This window comes from Silurus aristotelis (assembly GCF_946808225.1).
Source record: "Silurus aristotelis genome assembly, chromosome: 7".
Lineage (NCBI taxonomy): Eukaryota > Metazoa > Chordata > Actinopteri > Siluriformes > Siluridae > Silurus > Silurus aristotelis.
The window spans coordinates 29,525,487-29,548,458 of NC_139580.1; the positions used below are offsets into that span (position 1 = coordinate 29,525,487).

The 22,972-nt window shown below is 37.4% G+C and overlaps 1 protein-coding gene across 2 annotated transcripts; it reads left to right on the forward strand.

The window, feature by feature from the left end:
- ncaph2 (non-SMC condensin II complex, subunit H2) lies at positions 1–22,871 on the forward strand. Of its 2 annotated transcripts, none has more exons than XM_083546355.1 (20): positions 1–113; positions 1,480–1,624; positions 4,587–4,688; positions 4,770–4,831; positions 5,315–5,387; positions 7,337–7,399; positions 7,559–7,638; positions 7,846–7,970; positions 10,347–10,495; positions 12,537–12,611; positions 13,318–13,387; positions 13,488–13,589; positions 17,724–17,768; positions 17,882–17,952; positions 18,727–18,823; positions 20,578–20,667; positions 20,766–20,815; positions 20,896–20,997; positions 21,309–21,458; positions 22,437–22,871. In XM_083546355.1, exons 2-20 carry the CDS (start codon positions 1,517–1,519, stop codon positions 22,578–22,580), a joined length of 1,758 nt encoding a protein of 585 aa, XP_083402481.1. In that variant the 5' UTR covers positions 1–113; positions 1,480–1,516; the 3' UTR covers positions 22,581–22,871. The 2 variants fall into 2 exon arrangements, with proteins under 2 accessions (XP_083402481.1, XP_083402482.1); XM_083546356.1 differs by having other exon boundaries at positions 7–145; positions 1,498–1,624.
- The last annotated feature ends 101 nt before the right edge of the window (positions 22,872–22,972 follow it).

Sequence of the window (22,972 nt, forward strand, 5' to 3'; positions counted from 1 at the left end):
GAGGCGGTAAAAAATTGAAAATGGCAGTTACGCGGGTTGCGGCTTAAGACGCTGTTTAACTCCGTATAAGATTCTCGGATTATCAGTTCTCTACAAAGAGCAAGTTTCAGCTCGTAACCGGCTGCAGGTTCCTACAGTGTATCAGGTGAGTGTGTGAAATGGGGCGCTATTAGCTGTGTGTTAGACACTGAGCAGGAGCAGGTGAGTAACGGCTGTGTGTTAACACGGAGACCTGGAGTGGGTTATACAGAGAAGATACTGCGAGCTGCACTTCAGTTAAAAGATCTATACATACAACAATTAATTAAATCTCACATCTGATCAAATCTCTAATTTAATCTAAACTGATCTCACATCACATCGCACATCTCATCTGATCTCATCTGATCTCATCTGATCTCATCTGATCTCATCTGATCTCATCTGATCTCATCTGATCTCATCTGATCTCATCTCATCGGATCTCCCCTAACATCTCATCTCATCTCATCAGATCTCACATTTTATCCAATCTCATCTCAAATCTCCTCCATCTCATCTGAACTCCTCTGTCTCTCTATTCTGTTTTAATCTGCTGCTTTGCTCACATCTGCTCAGTTTGCTCTTGTCCTTTCACAACTTTGTTACTGATCCTGCTTTACTAAAAGTCTTCTAATCACACACACATGCACACTTCAGATCAGGAGTGCTTCATTTTCAGGAATGTAATAAATGACTGCCAAATCAGTGGTGCTGAAAGTTCTACAATTTAAACACACTTTATACATAAACATTAAGCATAAATAAACAAAAAGTTACTTTCACTTTTACACTCAGTATCTCTCACCCTCACACACACCAATGTACAGTCAGTAAAAAGAGAAGAGCTGTTATTAACGTGAGAAATTAGACCTGATTGAGGGCTGCGGGTGTAAAGAAATAAATGTTTAGTCATACCAAACATTATATTAAAATGAAAGTTGCCATGGTTACTCTAATTTGTAAAATAAATAAGTAAATTGAAACATGACTATAATCTCTTACTAATTTAGTTTTATTTTTTAAAGTTCTAGTTCAGTGAAATTTTTAATACTATAAGAAACAACTCTATTTATTGTACTACAGAGTTTAATGCTTAATGCAGCTTTTCCCCGTCCTCTAATGAGACATGATTTTCCATGTTTTTCCAAAAAAAAAACCCCCCCATTCTTTTATCTTTTAAAGAATCTTAATTACTGCCCTATTTACACAATTTAGATGAACATGTTATTAAATTAATGATGAAAATCATATTTATTATTAATGTGCTTGATAATGCCCAAATATTTATGGATTTGACCTAAGCTATTTCATTAAATGATGTTTTGCCCATACTGTGTTCACACCAAGTATTTGTATAAGCAGAGGCTAATGCTAATGTTGTGAAAGCCAATTTTTGACCAAAGATTTAGTCAGTGATTTAAATGATTTGATAAAGTGATAAACATCAAACTGAAAAAGACGAACTTTGTTTTGAAGGGCTTACAGATTTGCAGCCATGGTTACAATGGAGACCAGGTTTTCCCACCTGTTACAGCCCATTCGGGACCTTACTAAAAACTGGGATGTTGATCTTGCCACCCAGCTTGGGGAGTACCTGGAGGAGGTGAGTTTATAAAAAAAAAAAAAAAAAAAAAGACATTATTAAGATTGATGGAAGCCTTCAATATTTTGTCTCTCAATGCCAAGATTGATATTACAATCTTTACACTTAACACTCGAAGCTTGTAAAGTTTAGCATGTATAACATGTGCGTATTAGCAGATGCTTTAACAATTAAGCATTTTATCTAGAAGTTAAAAGCTGAACAGTGGCAGTTTACAAGCCTTTCTCAAGGGTACGGCACATTTAGGCCAAAAAGTCATGTTTTTGTGCAAATAAACAACAGACAGCAACAGGGATTAGACCAGACATGGGCAAACTACGGCTAGCGGGCCACACATATTATTAATTCCGCCCGCTGAACGTGACCAAATTCTATTAAAATAGGTATGGTTAAACCTTGTTCAATTTACCTTTCCCCTGTAATGCCCACGTTTCCCCTAAAGATGTCGCACTTCAGCTCCATTGACCTTGTTTGCGTGTATTACCGTAATTTCCGGACTATTAAGCGCACCCAAATATAAGCCGCAACCACTGAATTTGACACAGATTTTTATTTTGAACATAAATACGCCGCACCTGTCTATAAGCCGCAGGTTCCTACATTAAAACTAATAAACTTCACACAGGCTTTAATGAAAGACACTGTCTGTTACATGGCTTGTATCTAAACAGTAGCCGACCAAGAAAGTCATTGTTCACTGTCTTCCTCCTTCCTTTCACAACTATTTCTCTCTCGGGAGTGCATCGACGTGCATTTAAAAATCACCATCAGTGAAGTTTTTCTCCCGATGCCGTGCAGCTCAGAACACAGGTGAAGTGCGTTTTTTCATGCCAGACAGTCCGAGTGAGCGGCAGGTCAAACGTCAGAGGAACATCATCCATATTTATGATGTGGTGCGGCCCGATTCAGTGGGAGCACATCTGATTTATAATAGAGTTTCATTGGTTCACCTTAAGCTGTTCTGCAATTTCATTGGTCTAATGTTAAGGGGTTCAGGTTTTTGGCTTGAAGCTTGTGAAACCGGGAAAAACCCAGAAAAAATCCATAAATTGGCCGCTTCATTGTTTAAGCTGTGGGGTTCGAAGCGTGGAAAAAAGTAGCGGCTTTTAGTCCGGAAATTACGGTACACTCTTCTTCTCTTATGAGCCCTTCTGCAAAAATTAGCTAATTAAAGAAAAGTGGATAGTGAGCGCTGAGTGTTTAATATGGAGTGGACAACAAAATATTTTGACGTCCGATCAAAGACTGTATGTCTAATATGCCAAGAAACTGTCACAGTTTTCAAAGAGTATAATCAGCCGTCACTTTGCACTTTTCAGCTGGTGTTCTGTTACACTGTCCCCTGTCCCACTGTCCCCTGTCTCCTGTCCCAAGACCCTGAAACCGCACCACAAAAAGTGCAATTGGAACTAATCGATCTTCAGTCTGACTCCGTTTTAAAGGAGAAGTTCAGCTCTAATGTAGTAATATATACATATATAATAATGTGTATGTAATTAATAAATATATATATATATTAATTACACACACATTATTATATATGTATATACAGTGCCTTGCGTTTTTCCTATTTTGTTGTATTACAACCTGGAATTAAGATGGATTTTTTTGGGAGTTTGTATCATTTGATTTACACAACATGCCTACCACTTCAAAGATGCAAAATATTTTTAATTGTGAAACAAACAAGAAATAAGACAAAAAAAAACACAAAACTTGAGCGTGCATAACTATTCACCCCCCCCAAAGTCAATACTTTGTAGAGCCACCTTTTGCAGCAATTACAGCTGCAAGTCTCTTGTGGTATGTATCTATAAGCGTGGCACATCTAGCTTTAAGTCATACCACAGATTCTCAATTGGATTGAGGTCTGGGCTTTGACTAGGCCATTCCAAGACATTTAAATGTTTCCCCTTAAACCACTCGAGTGTTGCTTTAGCAGTATGTTTAGGGTCATTGTCCTGCTGGAAGGTGAACCTCCGTCCCAGTCTCAAATCTCTGGAAGACTGAAACAGGTTTCCCTCAAGAATTTCCCTGTATTTAGCGCCATCCATCATTCCTTCAATTCTGACCAGTTTCCCAGTCCCTGCTGATAAAAAACATCCCCACAGCATGATGCTGCCACCACTATGCTCCACTGTGGGGATGGTGTTCTCGGGGTCATGAGAGGTGTTGGGTTTGCGCCAGACATAGCGTTTTCTTTGATGGGCAAAAAAAGCTCAATTTTAGTCTCATCTGACCAGAGTACCTTCTTCCATATGTTTGGGGAGTCTCCCACATGCCTTTTGGCGAACACCAAACGTGTTTGCTTATTTTTCTCTTTAAGCAATGGCTTTTTTCTGGCCACTCTTCCCTAAAGCTCTGTGGAGTTTACGGCTTAAAGTGGTGAGTTTTGGTGGGCGGCCCTCTCTTGCCAGGTTTGTTGTGGTGCCATATTCTTTCCATTTTTTAATAATGGCTTTAATGGTGCTCTGTGGGATGTTTAAAGTTTTGGATATTTTTTTTTATAACCCAACCCTGATCTGTACTTCTCCACAACTTTGTCCCTGACCTGTTTGGCGAGCTCCTTGGTCTTCATGGTGCCGCTTGCTTGGTGGTGTCCCTTGCTTAGTGGTGTTGCAGACTCTGGGGCCTTTCAGAACGTGTGTGTGTGTGTATGTCCATTACATGAAATCCAAATGAAAATCAATTTTAATTCCAAGTTGTAAGGCAACAAAATAGGAAAAATGCCAAGGGGGGTCAATACTTTTGCAAGGCAATGTATATACTTGTATATATATATGTATATATATATATGTATGTATATATATATATATATATACATACATACATATACTGTAAATACTGGCCCGGCCCCTCTGTCAAATTTTAGAACCCATTGTGGCCCGTGAGGCGAAAAGTTTGCCAATCCATGGATTAGACTGTGTGACTGGTCTGCTGCTGACTTTTATTTCTTGTGTAGCTGGACCAAATGACCATCTCATTTGATGGAGGCAAGACAATGATGAACTTTGCTGAAGCAGCTTTGTTAATTCAAGGCTCTACATGCATCTACGGCAAAAAGGTAAGTTTCAGACTGCTTGTAGAAAGGTTCATAAGGCAGATAACAATAATTGCTTTTTTTTCTTCATTGTGTTCTTTCCAGGTTGAACTACTCCATAGTTTGGTGTTTCAGACATTGGACTGCATCTCCAACAAAAACCGCAGGTAATTTGTGAGAGTTTTTGTGATGCTACTGATCAGATACTTATTGGACATGGACAGTGTTCTATAAACAAAAGACAAGCTTTTACATCTCCAATTATGGACTAAACTTGGATATTTTGAATTCTAAATCATGTCTATTAAATATAATTAGTTTTAGTTACATTATAAACTAGGCTAATATATAATTAATATATTAATCTCTGAGGAGAAAGATTTGGGTTTTCAAAAAAATATTTTGCAGCTTTTATAGTTGTTGAGTCCTGTGGACAAGCCTTCATAGTCTAAATATAGAAAGATGCTTTCAGTTAAAATTGACTAATTAATGGGCAACTTTCCTAGAAATTCTTTTAAAATTGTTCCAGACTCTTTGTGAACTGATACCATTGTATTAAGAGTTAAAATATATATATATAAAATAACTGTTTGTTAAATCAGATGTGAATTTGAGATGCAGCTAAAACTTGTTTCATTTTGTTCCCGTAGACGTGACAAGCAAGGCTCTGCATCTGGTGTAACTGATGGTGCCACCACAGATAATGATGTGGACGACTGTGAGGTATTTAACTAAATCTCAAAAAAACATCACAGTACTGTGCAAAGTCATAGACAACCTTTTTTTATACACATTTTGTCTTGCCTATAGTCAAATGATAGTCGAATCATTTGTTTGTGTTTGAAAATGTAGAGAGAGTTTGAGAAAAGAGGGGTGACAGGAAGAGAGAAAATAAAGGTTGTTAAGCATTTTTATTGTTTGTCAAATAAAATTGTATTTGTCACATACACATACGTACAGAGTATGACATGCACTTAAATGCTTTTAAAAGACACGTGTTAAGTGTTTTAGGACACTAATTAAAGGGGTGATGTGGTCATATTTTCTAGATCTAGTAAAGACTTTCTGCTTTTTCTAGTAACTAAACTTATTTACTCCAACACCCAGACAGTAAAGCATTACAGTAGTCTAATCTATGTAGATGTAACAAAATCATGAATTAGGTCTTCTGCATCCTGTAACATCATATTTCTAATTTTAGCAATATTTCTAAGGTGAAAGAAGGCGATCCTGGTAATATTATTCACGTGAGATTCAAAGGAAAGACTCAGGTCAATAATCACACCAAGGTCTTTGACTGCTGTAAACACTAAAACAGAAACACCATCCAGAGATGCTACGTAATCAGAAAGTTTGCTATTAGCTGCATGTGGTCCTAGTAAAAGTACTTTCATCTTATCTGAGTTGAGCAGAAGAAAGTTATCAAGCATCCACTGTCTAATGTCCTTTACACACTCCTCAACATTGTTAAGCTGATCTCTCTCATCTGGCTTTGCTGAAATGTACAACCATGTATCATCAGCATAGCAATGGAAGCATGTTTATGTATAATTTCACCCAGAGGCAGCATATATAGAGAGAAAAGCAGTGGGCCTAAAACTGAGTTTTCTGAGAGTGTGGAGAACTTACCATTTACATCAACAAACTGATAGTGATCAGTCAGATAAGACCTAAGCCAGGACAGAGATGTTCACTTTAAAAAAAAAAATTGTGGAAATGTTTACCGTAATTTCCGGACTATAAAGCGCACCCATATATAAGTCGCACACCCACTGAATTTTACAAATATATATATTTTTTTTAACATAAATAAGCCGCTGTCTACACTAATGTACTTTACACAGGCTTTAACGAAAGACACATTACACACGGTGTAACGGGTAAAATATGTTGCGCTTCCTTTAGGAGCATAGCGGTATTTTGGAAATAGCCTGCCACTGCATTTTCCGGTATTACTGCGTGATTTTGAAGTTTCTTTGACTAATCCATAACGCTGTTGCCAAGAAAAATAAAAAAGCACGAGTTTTGGAAACCTGTCTGTGCTTATATGATTTCTGTTGTAACTGGAGTTAGTGAGCTCTCCCTTCACCCAGACTCAACGCGCTACAACGGCTTGTATCTAAACAGTAGCCGACCAAGAAAGTCATTGTTCACTGTCTTCCTCCTTCCTTTCACAACTATTTCTCTCGGGAGTTTATCTTTTGGCATCGTCACGTGTTTAAAAAAAAAAAAAAGTTTTTTCTCCCGATGCCGTGCAGCTCAGAACACAGGTGAGGTGCGTTTCTTTTTCGTTCGGAAATTTCATTGGTCTAATGTTATGGGGTTCAGTTTTTTAGCTTGAAGTTTGTGAAACCGGGAAAAACCCAGGAAAAAATTCATAAATTAGCCGCTTCGTTGTTTAAGCCGCAGGGTTCAAAACGTGGGAAAAAAGTAGCGGCTTATAGTCCGAAAAATACGGTAATTTCATTATTTTTTTTTTACGTTTTTACAAAACTGTAGCATACAGTACAACCATAGGATCTTTAGGATATATATTTCAATAGTTATGTAATGGCTTTTAAGGGTTAAAAATGGATGATGTGGCGGTACCTTATGTACTTCTTTTAATATTACTATTAAAAATGCAGTTAAAGCATGCATGTCACATGAGTAAGCATACTCTGCCTTTACAGTTTGATGTGTTGGGAGAAGAGCCCAGTACTCATAGTGTGGAGATAAAAGGTGATCCAGCTGAAGTAAGTGTCTGTCTGTGTTATTTTCAAATAATGTAAACTATTAAACTACTTTGCCGACCTGTTACATTTAGAAATTCTGTGTGTGTAAAGTGTCTGTAAATGTGTGATATGCACATCACAAGATGTCAAAATATGCCAATCTGCTATGTTTTTACTCAGCCAGTGAAAATTGTTCGGCTCTCTCCTGAGTCTCTGATTCCTGCAGAAGCACATGAAAAGCAAAAGTATCCACTCCTCAGGTAAAGATCAGCTCCAAGGCAGCCATTTGCTGTAATTAGGTAGGGAATTCTGTTGTACTCGGGGTCCATTTTTATCAGACAAGAACTTAAAGCAGAAAAAGGAATAAAATTAACAACATAGAATGAAAATACTTTAGTATATGTATAGAGAACATTGTAAACATTGTTATATGGTTTTGTATTTCAAAAAGTTTGTGTTTCTTCAAGTCACAAGGGAGAGGTTCTTGGAAGCTGTAAAGATTTTCGGATCAATAACTTCACCCAGGACAAGATGGGAATCATGAGCCTGGGTCTGGGTTCCTCTTGTGTTCAATTTAACAGAGAGGCTCCAGGTAATGGACTCATGCATACATTGTTCTTCTATTTATTTATATATTACATTCAAATGCAACTTTTTGCCCAATACGCACAAAACATTTTGCACAAATAAAACAAAACACATTTAAGGGTTCCCAAATAACAATTTGTGGGAAAAAAAAAAAAAAAACTGAGACTTAAAAATCTCAATGGATGAAGCCTGTTGAATATAAAGAGGGAACCGTTCCACAGTTTAGGACCTACTACTGAAAAAGCGGGATAACCTTTTGACTTCTTTTTGGACTGAGGAAGCATCTTCTCTTTTACCTTAGGAGGACCAAATATAATCAAATATAATGAAGAAAATTACTTGACAGTCAAACTTTAACTTCATCTAAACACCGTAGCAGGGACTGCGAAGAATGCTAATTTCCAACCTTCAGCGGTAGATAAATTTGTGTGTCATCTGCATACATGTGATTAAAAAATGCCCTGGCGACGGCAAATAGATCCCAAACGGCACATATATAAGGAAAACAATGTAGGGCTCAAAATATAGCCCCGATGAAGACCATATTTTAAGGGAACCACTGAGGAAACATTTGCCAAATTAACAGAGAGAGAATCAACTGCTAAAACTTTTACCAGAGCGGTCTCTGTACTGAAACCAGATTGGAATTTATCCAGGAGATCATTCTCTTTCTGTAAGAGTGTTAATTTGAGTCAAAACTACTTTAAACAAAACACTTTAGACCAAAAATTGTAGTTTAAAAATGGGCCGGGAATTATTTTTTTTAATTAAAGGAAGAACCACTGCGTACTTGTACAAGATGGAACTCAAACCTCATGTAGGGAAATATTCACGTTAGCTAGTATACTTGGGCCTATGGTTCCAAAAACAGATCTGGTGGAATAGAATTCAGTGAAGTAGAAGATGATTTCATGTGCATAATTAAGTCCACTAGAACCAGAAGGGAGACATTATCAAAACAGTCAAATGTACAGGATCTTGACCCAGGGATTTCGAGCACAATATTTGAGGGGACAATTGGACAATTTGATCTGTAATCTTTTCAATTTTTCTTACAAATAAGTTCAAGAAATCCTCACAAGTAAGGAAAGTGGAATCTGAAGAAAGTCCTACAGTTGGGTTTATTGCCAATCAAAGCTTTTGGACAGTGAGCAGTTCCCTTAATTAAATCTGAAAAAAATTGGTTTTTGCTGCTTTTACTGCACACTGGAATATGCTAAGAGTATCTTTTAGCATAACATAAGAAATCTGTAACCTGTCTTTCCTCCACATTTGTTCAACTTTCGTACAATCGTGTCTGAGCACGTGTTTTAACCCAAATCCAAGGCTGAGACTGAGGTTTAGACCTTTTTAAATCTGAGTGGAGCAACAGCCATAATGTCCAAACATACAGTTCAAAAACAGCATTCAGTTGCTCTGTATCTAGAGAGGATCCAGAAACCTCAATGAAAGTTCAATCAAAGGCTTGCTGCATACGCCTCAGCAAAACACTGCTGCAATCTTAATTTCAGGACAAAAATCAGATGATCAAAGTCAGCTGATATATTATTTAAGACAACCACTGGCAGGTCAGTATTAAACCTAACAAACCTATGGTCAGATATACAATTGTCCACTATAGCCACATTACAAAATTAGATCAAGAGTATGACCATGCCTGTGGGTAGCATCACATGCTACTAAGTTGAGAGTTAACAAGGTCAGAAAACTGCTTAACCAAAGGTTTTGCAGGGCAGCATACGTGAATGTTAAGTCCCTGATATTTAAAAGATTTTCAGTGGCCAGCACAATTAAACAATTAAAGAAATTAAGTCCTGAATTAAATCCTTATCATATTTAGAAGGGTGATAAATGAGTGCACAATAACAGTGTAGGACATTTCCAGTTTAAACAGCTGCAATTCAAAACATATATTTCTCCACCGATTGTAAACTACATTTAAATCTGTCCCTGAAGAGTGTGGCTACACCCCACCACACCCAGTGGATCTAGGAGTAATAAAACAGTACAGTTCACTGGCAATAGTTCAGAGGGAGCAGGTCCAGCCACGTCTCAGTTAAAAACAGAAAATCCAAATTTGTAAAGCAGCGAAATCTTGAAGTATGAACGTATTGTTTCCTGCTGATCTCACGTCCAGCAGTGCAGCTTTAACCATAAAGAAATCCAGGAACTGTGGTGCACTAATGCGAGTACTTCAGCTCCTTTAGGTGACAATAATCTATCTGCCCACTCCAAGTGTGTGTGTTTTCCCCCAAGCAGGCCGAAGTACTGGCACTTGCTGTAGACCCTCTGTCATTACTCTGAGAAATTGTCCTGAATTGTGTGTATATTTTTTTTTTCTGGTTTCTGCTGATTTAATGGATTTTACTTTGGTGTCTAGGGCAGAGTGTGGCAGAGGTGGTTGCGGTTGATTGTTATGAGAATGATGATCAGGATGATGATGGCCAAGGTGGTGAGGAGCTTGCTGATCTGGTAGACAATGGTATTGGGGTGGAACCAGAGTCTGATGAGCATGTCGAGAGACATCAGGTACCAATCAATTACATTTATCAGCTTAACATGTTTTAAATGGTAAAAAAAATGTGTATAGCTAATTTCATTCACTTGAGAAACACATTGTGTTGAAGGTGATCGTTTTATTTCCTTTTTCATATTTCAAATGAGGAATGTCCTCTCTTACCTCTAATGACCTGTTAGACAGATGTTGTCCAGCATCTGCTTATACACAAAACATCTCAACATCTATTCAGAATTGGGCACTAAATCAACATCAGTTTAAAGTTTAACATAAAGTTTGACATTTTAAAATACATTTTTATTCTACATCATCTGTGTTTTTTATCTTATAAAAATTCAAGGATGTTTATATTCTTATTGTTGTCATTTTATAATTTTTCTATTACTTTAATAAGTATTACTAGGGGGCTTCATCCTCTTTTTTTTGTTTTCCTTCTCCTCCTCTGTTGTCTATGGTAACCATTAAAAAATTGGTGAAATTTGGAACACTGATTAGGAAGGCTCTAAGGAACATCCTGAAAAAATATGGGCCAAGTGCTTACATTTGAAAGTACATTTATGGTCATAACTTTTTGCATAAAATTTAAAGCTATTCCTGGATTCTTTGGTAGGTGATTTTAATGGAATTGTGGACGGAAGGCCAAAACGGCAAAAAAAAATATGCGTTTTCATGCGAAAATATTTTACTGTGGATTGGCCAAAAAGTTTTTTGTGGAGTTTGGAGCAGACTCTCGGCGCTTGCAAAAGATCTATGCCAGACTGGATCTGCACAGCTGTGATTGGTTGTTACATTGTGAGGCAGCAGTTGCCATGACAGTACAGCGGCACGACACACGGAGATCATTAGTGATTCTGACTCTATTTCTGTAGCACTTTTCACAATGGACAGTGTCTCAAAGTAGCTTTAACAGAATGTAAGAATTATAGAAAAAAAAATTTATATAAGTGAATTATGTGTGTGTTTCCCTGATGAGCAGCCTAAAGTGACTGTGGCGAAGAAAAACTCCCTTAGATGGTGTGACACCAAGAGTGTGAATAAAAATCATTAAAACATTACAAACACCAGAGATGGAGAAATGTCATGTGCACTGAAGTGTGTGTTCATGGGGAATATCCTTTCTTTAGTCTTATACAGTCAGTTGGAGTTGTGGATCCAGGAGCTCCTGATCAACTTATAAATTAGCTCAACATCTAAGATCATTATGGATACAACACCAACTGCTCCATGCCAGAGCCTTTAAATATTCAATGATGGAGAAACAGCCTATGTTTTTTGAGCATTAATTTAAGAGGTTGTTTATGCTTAAAGTCCGAAATCATCATAAAGTAGGATACAACTGGAGCTGGAACATCTCTAGATGGCTCAGGATCCTCGCAGGGTTGACATCTTGTCTGATATCTTCATGTGGTGGGGCACAACTGGAGTTGTCGCAACTTCTAGAAGGTTCCTTGCAGGGTCGGCATTTTCTAACTTCACGATGTCCCACAATTGGAGCTGGCCCAATCTATCTGCAAAGTGGGAACTCACTCCATATTTCTGTTTATATATTTTAAATGTGATGTCATTACAGTTCCTGTTGGTGTAATGAACAGATGTCCCAATACTTTTGTTTATATAGGCCATGCCAGCAATGGGCTTTAAACAGTGATACAACTCTGACACACCACCACAGGTGACGGCAGAAGTGGCCACTCTGCCGCCCGTTTGTTCTTCTTATCGCCAGAGATTTCCACCACTATGTGTTAAAAACATGTACTTATGGTTCTGATTTCCTGTGACTGATTAGGCAACAGTTATAGCTGTTATAGTATGTGACAGTCTGACTGAGTGCTTGACCTCTGAAAATGCTGCTGCAGCTTTGAGATTGTAATTGATAATTAACTTGCTGTTAACTGGTGGCTGTTTTTTATGGATTTTTTTGTTTGGACTACTATTATTATCCGAGTATTTCAATCAGAATAAATGTATATAATTATAAATAAGTAATGAAATAGATTTCAATTTAAGTAGAGATTAATCTGTAATTCATGGTTGCCTTTGAATTTCCTTTAGGCCCCCAGTGTGAAGCGAATGCTACGTGAGAGGCCTCGAGTGAGCCTGGTTGCTGAGGAACCCAAGCAGCTACAGGTAAGAATTCTGCTGACTCCAGGGTCTGTAAGTCAATAATCTTTATATTCTTTAACATGATATTTACATTAAATTAATTTAAATCATTTAACTTCACCCCCCCCACCACCACCTCCCTAATATGAACACACAAGCAGACACATTTCATTTCATGTGATAGTCATTTTTATACGTTTTTTTTTTTATTTTATTTTTTTAATATATGCAAATGTAGCAGAATGAAAGCAACTTGCAACTATTTATAAGGATTTTTTTCCCAACAAAAGATTCCACTTTTTTCCCTCTAAACCTGATGAATAACAGCAGCACATTTTAATCTGTTTATGTAAATATCAAAAAAATCTATCCATTGCACATAGATTTTTATACAAATTAATTAAAGAAAAACTTGAGCTCTTGGCGACCCCTTTAAAATGTGTAGGGGTCGTGACTCACAGGTTGGGAACCACTGGATTGGATGATATAGCTTGTTTCTGAACATTTATTGTATAGGGACATACCTCGGTTGTGTAGGTTAATACTGTGCATGATAACTATCCAGTTACAACACTTTCTAGTACATAAATGTTAAAGACTTGGACATTCTTTATCAATCCTGTGAGGGGAAATTATTGTGTTACAGCAGCAGCAGGTTACACAAACATGAATGGGGGGGTTTAACTTAAATAAATAAATATGATATTGACGGATGAAAAAACAATTTCAGGAAACTGTGGATCCTTGGAAGTGCCATGACATTTTTATACATGTTGGAGAAGATAAACCTCTAAAAACAGGTAAATAAGATTGTCTGCATATTTTTCTCCTTAATATTTATATTAAAGTGGTACATCTCTCAATTCTAAATCTCAACTGATTGTGTGATTCTCTCTCCAGGGAAGTGCTACAATGTACCTGCTGGTTTAGATGAATCAGGCAAAAGGAAAAGAAAAGGCATCTCAAAAATACAGGATTTCTGGGGGTGGTGCACAAGTTCTTGTAAGTCTGTGTCTGATGAGGAATCAGATTATTTTTTGCAAAAGTGACTGTGTTTGGCATAACAATTACATTTATTATTTAGTAGTATTACATCAGTATTTAGCAGATGCCCTTATACAGCATGACTAATATTTCATCAATACAACTGAGCAGTTGAGGGATAAGGATCTTGTTTAGAGGCTCAACAGTGGCAGCATTGTGGTGTTGGGATTTGAACTCCATTTGGTTGATGGATACTTTAGCTTATTTTTTAATAGGTGTTTATTTAGATGTTTTTACCATTTTATGTAATTTCTAAATCTGTTTACTTCAGTGGTTTCCTTAGAACAACATGAAAGGGGTATGTGTGTGTGCGTGTGCGCGCGCGTGTGTATGTACAAATAAGCTGTCTTGTCTATACATTTAGTTCTTTAACCTGTCTAGCTCAGGATATGAGTATCAGGATATGAAAGCTGAAGTTCTGAATTCTTGTAACATTCTTTTTCTTTTTCCAATATCCAAATTAGTATCAAAAATGAACCCAGCTTTGCATTTCTAATACTTTCGAAGGGGACTGTATTTTCCAATTAGTAAGAAATTTTGATTTATAAAATAAGCATCAAGTATTTCTGTGCATAAAATGAGCTACTGCTGGTTTTCTTGTAGCATTGTTTGAGTTTAACATGACTGAAAATACACTGGCAATTTGTTGCTAAAATGAATTCAAATTTATCCACCGTGTTTCTTGGTGTAACTTTTCTTGGTTTTATTAGGTATTAGATATTAGGTCATTTTTTTATTTCTCTCACAACAGAGAAATTCATTCAGTTTCAAAAGGACTTTGTATTGAAAACCAGGGCATGTATTAGAGGTTGACCGATGGATTTTACCGATAGTGATAGCTAGGTCGGCTCGTACTTGCCGATTACCGATTAATCCACTGTTTTTTAAATGGATACTAAATAAAAACAAAACAAGTATAACACTCCATGTAAAATATTACTGAACTTTATTAACAAAATAAAAACAGTACTGAATCATGAAAATGTGCTAAATTAAATATGAATAAATATAGTATAGCACTCTCCATGCAGCGTGCAGTCTCACGTGTAACAAACAGCATATGGCATCAGTGCTTCGCCTCTACAGACCGCTCTTGAAATAACAGTATACTGGAAGCCGGAAAAACTAATGGTGGGGATTTTTGCAGATTCAGACCCTTTGCTTAGTATTTAGTTAAAGCACCCTTTTGATCTAAAACAGCCATGAGTCTTTTTGGGAAAGATGCAACAAGTTTTTCACACCTGGATTTGGGGATCCTCTGCCATTTCTCCTTGCAGATCCTCTCCAGTTCTGTCAGGTTGGATGGTAAATGTTGGTGAACAGCCATTTTTAGGTCTCTCCAGAGATGCTCAATTGGGTTTAAGTCAGGGCTCTGGCTGGGCCATTCAGGAACAGTTACGGAGTTGTTGTGAAGCCACTCCTTCGTTATTTTAGCTGTGTGCTTAGGGTCATTGTCTTGTTGGAAAGTAAACCTTCGGCCCAGTCTGAGGTCCAGAGCACTCTGGAGAAGGTTTTTGTCCAGGATAACTTGGCCGCATTCATCTTTCCCTTGATTGCAACCAGTCATCCTGTCCCTGCAGCTGAAAAACACCCCCACACATACCGCTTAGAATTAAGGCCAAAAAGTTCTATCTTGGTCTCATCAGACCAGAGAATCTTATTTCTCTGTTTTTTTTTTTAGCAAACTCCATGCAGGCTTTCATGTGTCTTGCACTAAGGAGAGGCTTCCGTCGGGCCACTCTGCCATAAAGCCCCGACTGGTGGAGGGCTGCAGTGATGGTTGACTTTCTACAACTTTCTCCCATCTCCCAAATGCATCTCTGAAGCTCTTTGGGTTCTTCTTTACCTCTCTCACCAAGGCTCTTCTCCCCCAATAGCTCAGTTTGGCCGGACGGCCAGCTCTAGGAAGTCAAGTCAAGTTCATTTGTATAGCGCTTTTCACAACAGACATTGTCTCAAAGCAGCTTTACAGAAATCAACAGTCAAGGTGAATGGTGTGCATTTATCCCTGATGAGCAGCCGTGGCGACTGTGGCAAGGAAAAACTTCCCTAGATGTTATGAGGAAGAAACCTTGAGAGGAACCAGACTCAAAAGGGGGAACCCATCCTCATATGGGTGACATCAAGAATGTGATCATAAATCTTTCAACAATACAGAACACTGGAGAGTGAGAACTAACATGAGCACTGGAGTATAAGATTATAAGTAATGTTCTTTCTACAGTCTTATACAGTCTATATGGTTATAAAACTAGGAGCTACTGAGCAACTCATAAAATAGCTCAACATTTGTGATCATCACAGATCCAACACCAGCTTCTCCATGCCAGAGCCTTTAAACACTCAGAGGTCTAATGTCAAAACTCCACACATGCAGTGGGAACCCATTGGCACTGGGACGTCCCTAGATGGTTTGGGATGTTTGCGGGTTCGGCATCTACTTCTTTAAAGGTCCATAATCTTCATGAGGTGGGACGTGACTGAAGCTGGCCAAACCTCAGGATTCCTCGGGATGGGAAGAGAAAGAGAAGCAGTGGAGAGGAATTAGCGTAGCTGCTGTTCGATATTAATAGAACAAGTTGATAATGTGCATGTGATCAGATGTTCTGGAGCACAAAGTTATGATGTGAGACGTATGTTATGTGTAGGCTTTGCTATAAAGATAAGTTTTTAATCTGCACTTAAACTGGGAGAGCGTGTCTGAGCCCGAACACTGTCAGGAAGACTGTTCCAGAGTTTAGGAGCTAAACGTGAGAATGATCTACCACCTTTAGTGGACTTTGCTATTCTAGGAACTACTAGAAGTTTAGAGTTTTGAGATCTCAGGGAGCGTGGCAGATTGTAGCGTGTTAAAAGACTGGATAGATACATGGAGATAAACCATTTAGTGCTTTATATGTAAGAAGTAGTAGTTTGTAGTCAATTCGTAGTCAACTTAACAGGAAGCCAGTGTAGGGACGATAAGATTGGGGTTATATGATCATATTTTCTTGACCTTGTGAGAACTCTTGCTGCCGCATTCGGAACTAACTGAAGCTTGTTTATTAATGATGCAGGACATCCACCTAGTAATGCATTGCAGGAGTCTATGCTGGAGGTCATGAACGCATGGACGAGCTTCTCTGCATCAGATATAGATAACATGTTTCTTAGCTTAGAAATATTTCTAAGAGTTCTGGTCGTCCCAAACGTCTTCCATTTGAGGATTATGGAGGCCACTGTGCTCTTAGGAACCTTAAGTGCAGCAGAATTTCTTTTTTGTAACCATGGCCAGATCTGTGCCCTGCCACAATTCTGTCTCTGAGCTCTTTAGGCAGTTTCTTTGACCTCATGATTCTCATTTGCTCTGACATGCATTGTGATCTGGAAGGTCTTATATAGACAGGTGTGTGGCTTTCCTAAAGTCCAATCAGTATAATCAAACACAGCTGGACTCAAATGAAGGTGTAAAACCATCGCAAGGATGATCAGAAGAAATGGAAAGCACCTGAGTTAAATACATGAGTGTCACAGCAAAGGGTCTGAATACTTAGGACCATGTGATATTTCAGTTTTTCTTTTTTAATAAATCTGCAACAATGTCAGAAATTCAGTGTTTTTCTGTCAGTATGGGGTGCTATGTGTAAATTAATGAGGAAAAGAAATGAACTTAAATAATTTTAGCAAATGGCTGCAATATAACAGAGTGAAAAATTTAAGGGGGTCTGAATACTTTCCGTACCCACTGTATATCTTTGTGTGCTGAAGCATTACAGTTTCATAGACTCTGTTCCAGCATGGCTATGTCCCAAATCGAGCTCTTTGAAGACATAGTGGGTTACGGTTGAAGTGAAATGTGGATGTCCTGCACAAAGCCATGACCTCAACCATACTAAACACCTGAATAGTTGAATAATTACAAATTCACAAAACCATGCTCAAAAATCTATTGGAAAGTCTTCCAGATGATTGAAGCATATTATTATATTAAAGAGCGGAAAATCAGGACCTTTTGGCTATTCAGTGTAGCAGTATCTCCTGTGTTGTGGGCTTGTGCCTGTAGATCCTGCTGAGAGATCTATCTAATGCTTCTCATGTTTCTCTTTCCTGTAGATGAAAACATTGATCGCAAGCTTAAGAATGGACCTTTTTATCCTGGTAAATAAACACACACACACACACACACACACACACACACACACACACACACTTACATCAGCTTGCTACAGTTTCTTTGGCTTCATTTATCATTACACATTTCTTGTTTATAGAATTTAACTACATGTACCTGGGCAAGATGGGTCAGCGGCTCAAATTGCGGAAGAAAGTTCTGAAAAAAATGGTATATTGTATTTTTTATAATATCCTGTGGACAATGTGTTAATTTAGTTTTTCAGGCTGTGAAATAAAAAATGTTTTTTCATTTCAGGACATAATAAAAAGTCATCTGTTTCTTAGCAGGTCTTTGAATTCCCTAAATACCGAGATGAACACCACATGACAAGAGAAGAGGCTTTCTCCTGGCAACTGTTTCAAATATACCATACCTGCTCAGTCTTTTTCTAATTGTACTGTCATGAGCGTTCACATTGCTAACATGATGCCTGTAAAATCGAAGTTGTAACTCTCGGCTTTTTTTGCTATGAGCATTGGCCAGCTTTGCCTCGGGGTGAATTTGCTGATGATCTTTTAAATGATCTGCTTTAAATTGTTTGGAGCTGGCCTTATAACCCTTCTCAGATTTTTTGGCAGTAACCATTTGCTCTCTAAGATCATTGCTGATGTCTACCCTTTGGTGTGTTCACACAGTGGTCCTCAACCACTGGACCATGGATCATTTAATTAATCATTTGGTCACACTTAAAATTTAGTTAGCAGCACCTGACAATGAATAATTGCAAAAAATTTGTAATGTGTTGTTCATCTGAGGTTGTATTTACCTTTATTTTAAATCCTGCTAAGGATCAGTTGATTTTCTATTATTTTCTGATACTTAAAACCATAGAATTTAAGAAGGTGTACTTTTATTTTCACATGGCTGTATGCCTTTATGAAAAGTTCCAAACTGAATTGTTTGTGTGTTCATTGGACATGCCTTATCATTTGTCTGTTTCAGGGTGTGTACATATCTGATGATGTGCTAAAAAGAACCTACTTGGAGCCAGAGAACCAAGAGGAAAGAGATGAGGTAGTCCGACATCCAGATGTAGATGGTGAGCAAAACAAGCACTTACATGAACAGTTTAATAAAGCAGCTCAGTTTGATTTATTTCCTTGAGAATATATATATCATGTGTGTGTGTATGTATGTATGTGTGTGTGTATGTGTGTGTGTGTGTGTGTGTGTGTGTGTATATGTATATATATATATATATATACACACAGTGAGAAAAATAAGTATTTGAACACCTGAGAAAGTCAATGTTAATATTTGGTACAGGAGCCTTTGTTTGCAATTAAAGAGGTCAAATGTTTCCTGTAGTTTTTCACCAGGTTTGCACACACTGCAGGAGGGATTTTGGCCCACTCCTTCACACAGATCTTCTCTAGATCAGTCAGGTTTCTGGCCTGTCGCTGAGAAACACGGAGTTTGAGCTCCCTCCAAAGATTCTCTATTGGGTTTAGGTCTGGAGACTGGCTAGGCCATGCCAGAACCTTGATATGCTTCTTACAGAGCCACTCCTTGGTTATCCTGGCTGTGTGCTTCGGGTCATTGTCATGTTGGAAGACCCAGCCTCGACCCATCTTCAATGCTCTAACTGAGGGAAGGTGGTTGTTCCCCAAAATCTCGCAATACATGGCCCCGGTCATCCTCTCCTTAATACAGTGCAGGGCGATTTATTTATATATATATATATATATATATATATATATATATATATATATATATATATATATATATATATATATATATATATATATATATATATATATATATATATACACATACATATACATAGGGCTCTAACATTTTCTTCAGTAAAAAGTGTGTATACACTACTACCACCTGCTTTAGTGTCACACTGGTAACTGGACCTTACATCTCAATATATTAATACAAAATAATTTCTAATGTTATCTAATGAATGTATCCAGGCTAAACATCCACCATATAGAAAACAAGCAGAGAAAAGATGATGTTTAGGTAAACAGGAATGTCTCTGTTTTCAGTCATGTTTACATCACTGACTCCCTCTGTCTCATCCACATTAACCACATACATCGTTGCCTTGGTGTTAACTTTGTAATCTAGTCTATGTCTGTGGTGTGTGAGAGCCAGGAAATGATACACAAGTGGTAGACTGAAAAAGCCAGACAATGACAGGAAATAGGTTGAAAACAAGTTTGCTTTGTAAAATTCAAGTATTATATTTATATTAAGTTTGTAATCTTGCGTACCAGTGTAGATTTATTCATTGCTAGAGACTCAAAGCACACTTGTACAGCGCTCTGGATAAGGGCGTCTGCTAAAATGCCGTACATGTAAATGGAACGAGAAAAAAAAATTGATTGTCACCAAACAGATTAAAACTAAAGTAATGAGGCTGGTTTGAGAATGTAAGACTTAGAAAGTACAGAAATTTGTGTAAATAAATTTAATGAGTAAAAGTAAAAAGTTGTCAGAAAAATGAATAGTGAAGTAAAATACTGATACCAGAAAAATGTATTTAAGTACAGTAACAAAGTATCAGTACTTCATTACTTCCCATCTCTGCTCTCCACACATGCTGGGCACCATCTAAGCCAAACAAGTTTATCTTGTTATCGACCTGGAAAATGGTATTTTCAGAGGACAGTAAATCTCTACTGCTATACAAGCTGCACATTGATACTCTAAAATATATCTGGGTTTTATTTCTATAGTGTTGCCCCTTGAGAAGATTTACTAAATAGTTGCTGAAATGTGAGGGGTGAAATACTGTGTATGTTTGTTATACATTCCATAAATGAAACTTGTTTTATCCAGGTGATGACTTCTCAGATCATGAAAATGAGAATTTGGTTGAAGATCATGTACCTGAAGACATAATTAGTGAACAGGATCCAATTTTAAATGGTAATGTACACATGTTTAACATAGTTCTCATAAAAATGAATGAATGATTTTTAGATAAAATATAATAAAGCATAAAATATTTTCTTTTTTATACCCAGATTCACAGATGGGCCGGATTAGTTATGAGGACTTGGTCAAAAAGAGTGTGGTATGCATGGTTTCTTGTAATAATTAATTTATTTCACGTTTGGGTTTATGTAATACATGCATGTGTGATTCCGTCTGTAGGAGTTGTTCCTTGCCAACTCTCAAAAGTACGCTCAGGAGACTGCTCTGTCTCGCAGGGTTAGGGATTGGGAGGACGAGATCAACCCTCGGCTACTGGCTCAGGTAATGAATTAACTGTGTGGAGGAACTTCCTAATAAAATCTAAAGGTGTTGTGGTGAAGTTCATTAGAATTATGCAGTAATGTATCCAAGATGTGTTCTTTTTACTATCTGTTAAGAAACTCTATGCCTGGGGTGCTCATTCCTAACATTTCTATATTATTTTTATTTACCTTTGAGGTGCAAATGACCTAAAATCATTCTATGCTAATAAAACCTTTTTATGTTGTTGATTCAAGTTAATTTCATTGTAGTTAAATCACCTTTACTGTTTAAGTTTGGGGGGGGGGGAATTGTTTCATCCTGTTTTTCAGGAGGACCATGTGGTTTTTGACATTCATAACTATGGGGACCAGATTGTCCAGGCACTTGGTGCTGTTGGGACGAGGCGATCTTTTGCATCACTTGTCAAAGGAATGGAAAACACAGAAGCCTGTAGATACATGTTGTCCTCTCTGCAGCTGGTTAGTAAAAAAAAAAAAAACACATTCATCTCTTTGTAAAACGTACTTTGGTATCACATGAGCCAACTTGGGTTAGATGGGTAAAGCTAAAATGAGTGTAGACAATCCATTGTTCAAACAGTCAAACATGCATCTTGATTGTCTGAAACCTAAATTATCTATTAATGTAAAATATCTAATAAGAATCTAAATATTTTCCCACTACAGTCCTTTTCTGGAGAATTTAAGGCACCAACAATTATAATTTATTTATGCATCAAAATTAAAGTTTATTTATTTTTTTGATTTATGCACAGTTTGATCAGATATTTTTATTTATTTTATTTATTTATTAATTTTTCTATTTTTTGGCGGTTTACATTTACAGCATTTGAAGGGATTTGAAGGGATAACCAAGCACAAGCATACTATGTATTAGGGCTGCCGCTATTGATTATTTGAGTAATTGAGTACTTTAACGACTATTCCATCGATTAATCCAGTAATCAGATAAGAAGTACTTTATTAAAGAGGTGTACGTGTGTGTGTGTGGAGGGGTAGAGGCGATAAGCGGAGGCGGAGGGAAAACTCGTTTTTTACTATCACTCCTGTACACTACGTATCCCTAAACTTTAAAATTTGTACTAAATTTTTTTTAGGCAGCAAGTGAACATTTTGTCCTCAAGGTTTGACGTGTAAAAAGCAGGAAATTGGGCAATTGTAAGCATTTGAGTGAGTTTGACGAGGGGTGAGAACTGTTATAGGAGCAAAAGGGGAACCAACACAATATTAGGCAGGTGGTCATAATGTTAAACATGACTGGTGTATAATTGATGTGATTCTAAATCTGGGGAACAAATGCCTGCTGTTTAAAGTGTGTGTGTGTGTGTGTGTGTGTGTGTGTGTGTGTGTGTGTGTGTGTGTGTGTGTGTGTGTGTGTGTGTGTGTGTGTGTGTGTGTGTGTGTGTGTGTGTGTGTGTGTGTGTGTGTCCTTTTCAGGCAAATGACTACACAGTAGAGATTGATAAGGGCTCTGGACTTGATGAAAGCATAGACACCATTCACCTGACATTGTTAACAAAAGAGAGAGCACATGAACGCCTTAGAACCTACGGCACCACCTTGGAGCAGGACCTTCCCTGACCTTTCACTGGCTGTATGAGATTAGAATAAACCTGAAACAGGATATTTGTACACATTACATGGAACAGACAATCTTTTGTGTAAAGTGATTCATCTATTAAACTTTTAAGTCAAGCTTATATGTTGTTTGGGTCAATGGAATCCTTTTTGTATGAGATGTTCATTATGCATGTTTCTACTATTTTAATGTCACTTGTGTATAATGAATTGTGCTGCATTACTTTCAGACTGATTATGAATTGATATGAATGTCTTTTATCAACAAGTAGTAAAGAACATGCTGTTTCTGAAGGCTTCATTTGTTTAATGAATCTTTTTTTGGGATTATTCAGATAAACTTCTGAGGTAAAACCAGCATAAAGATTTTAAACTTAACTTCTGTTTGTCCTGTT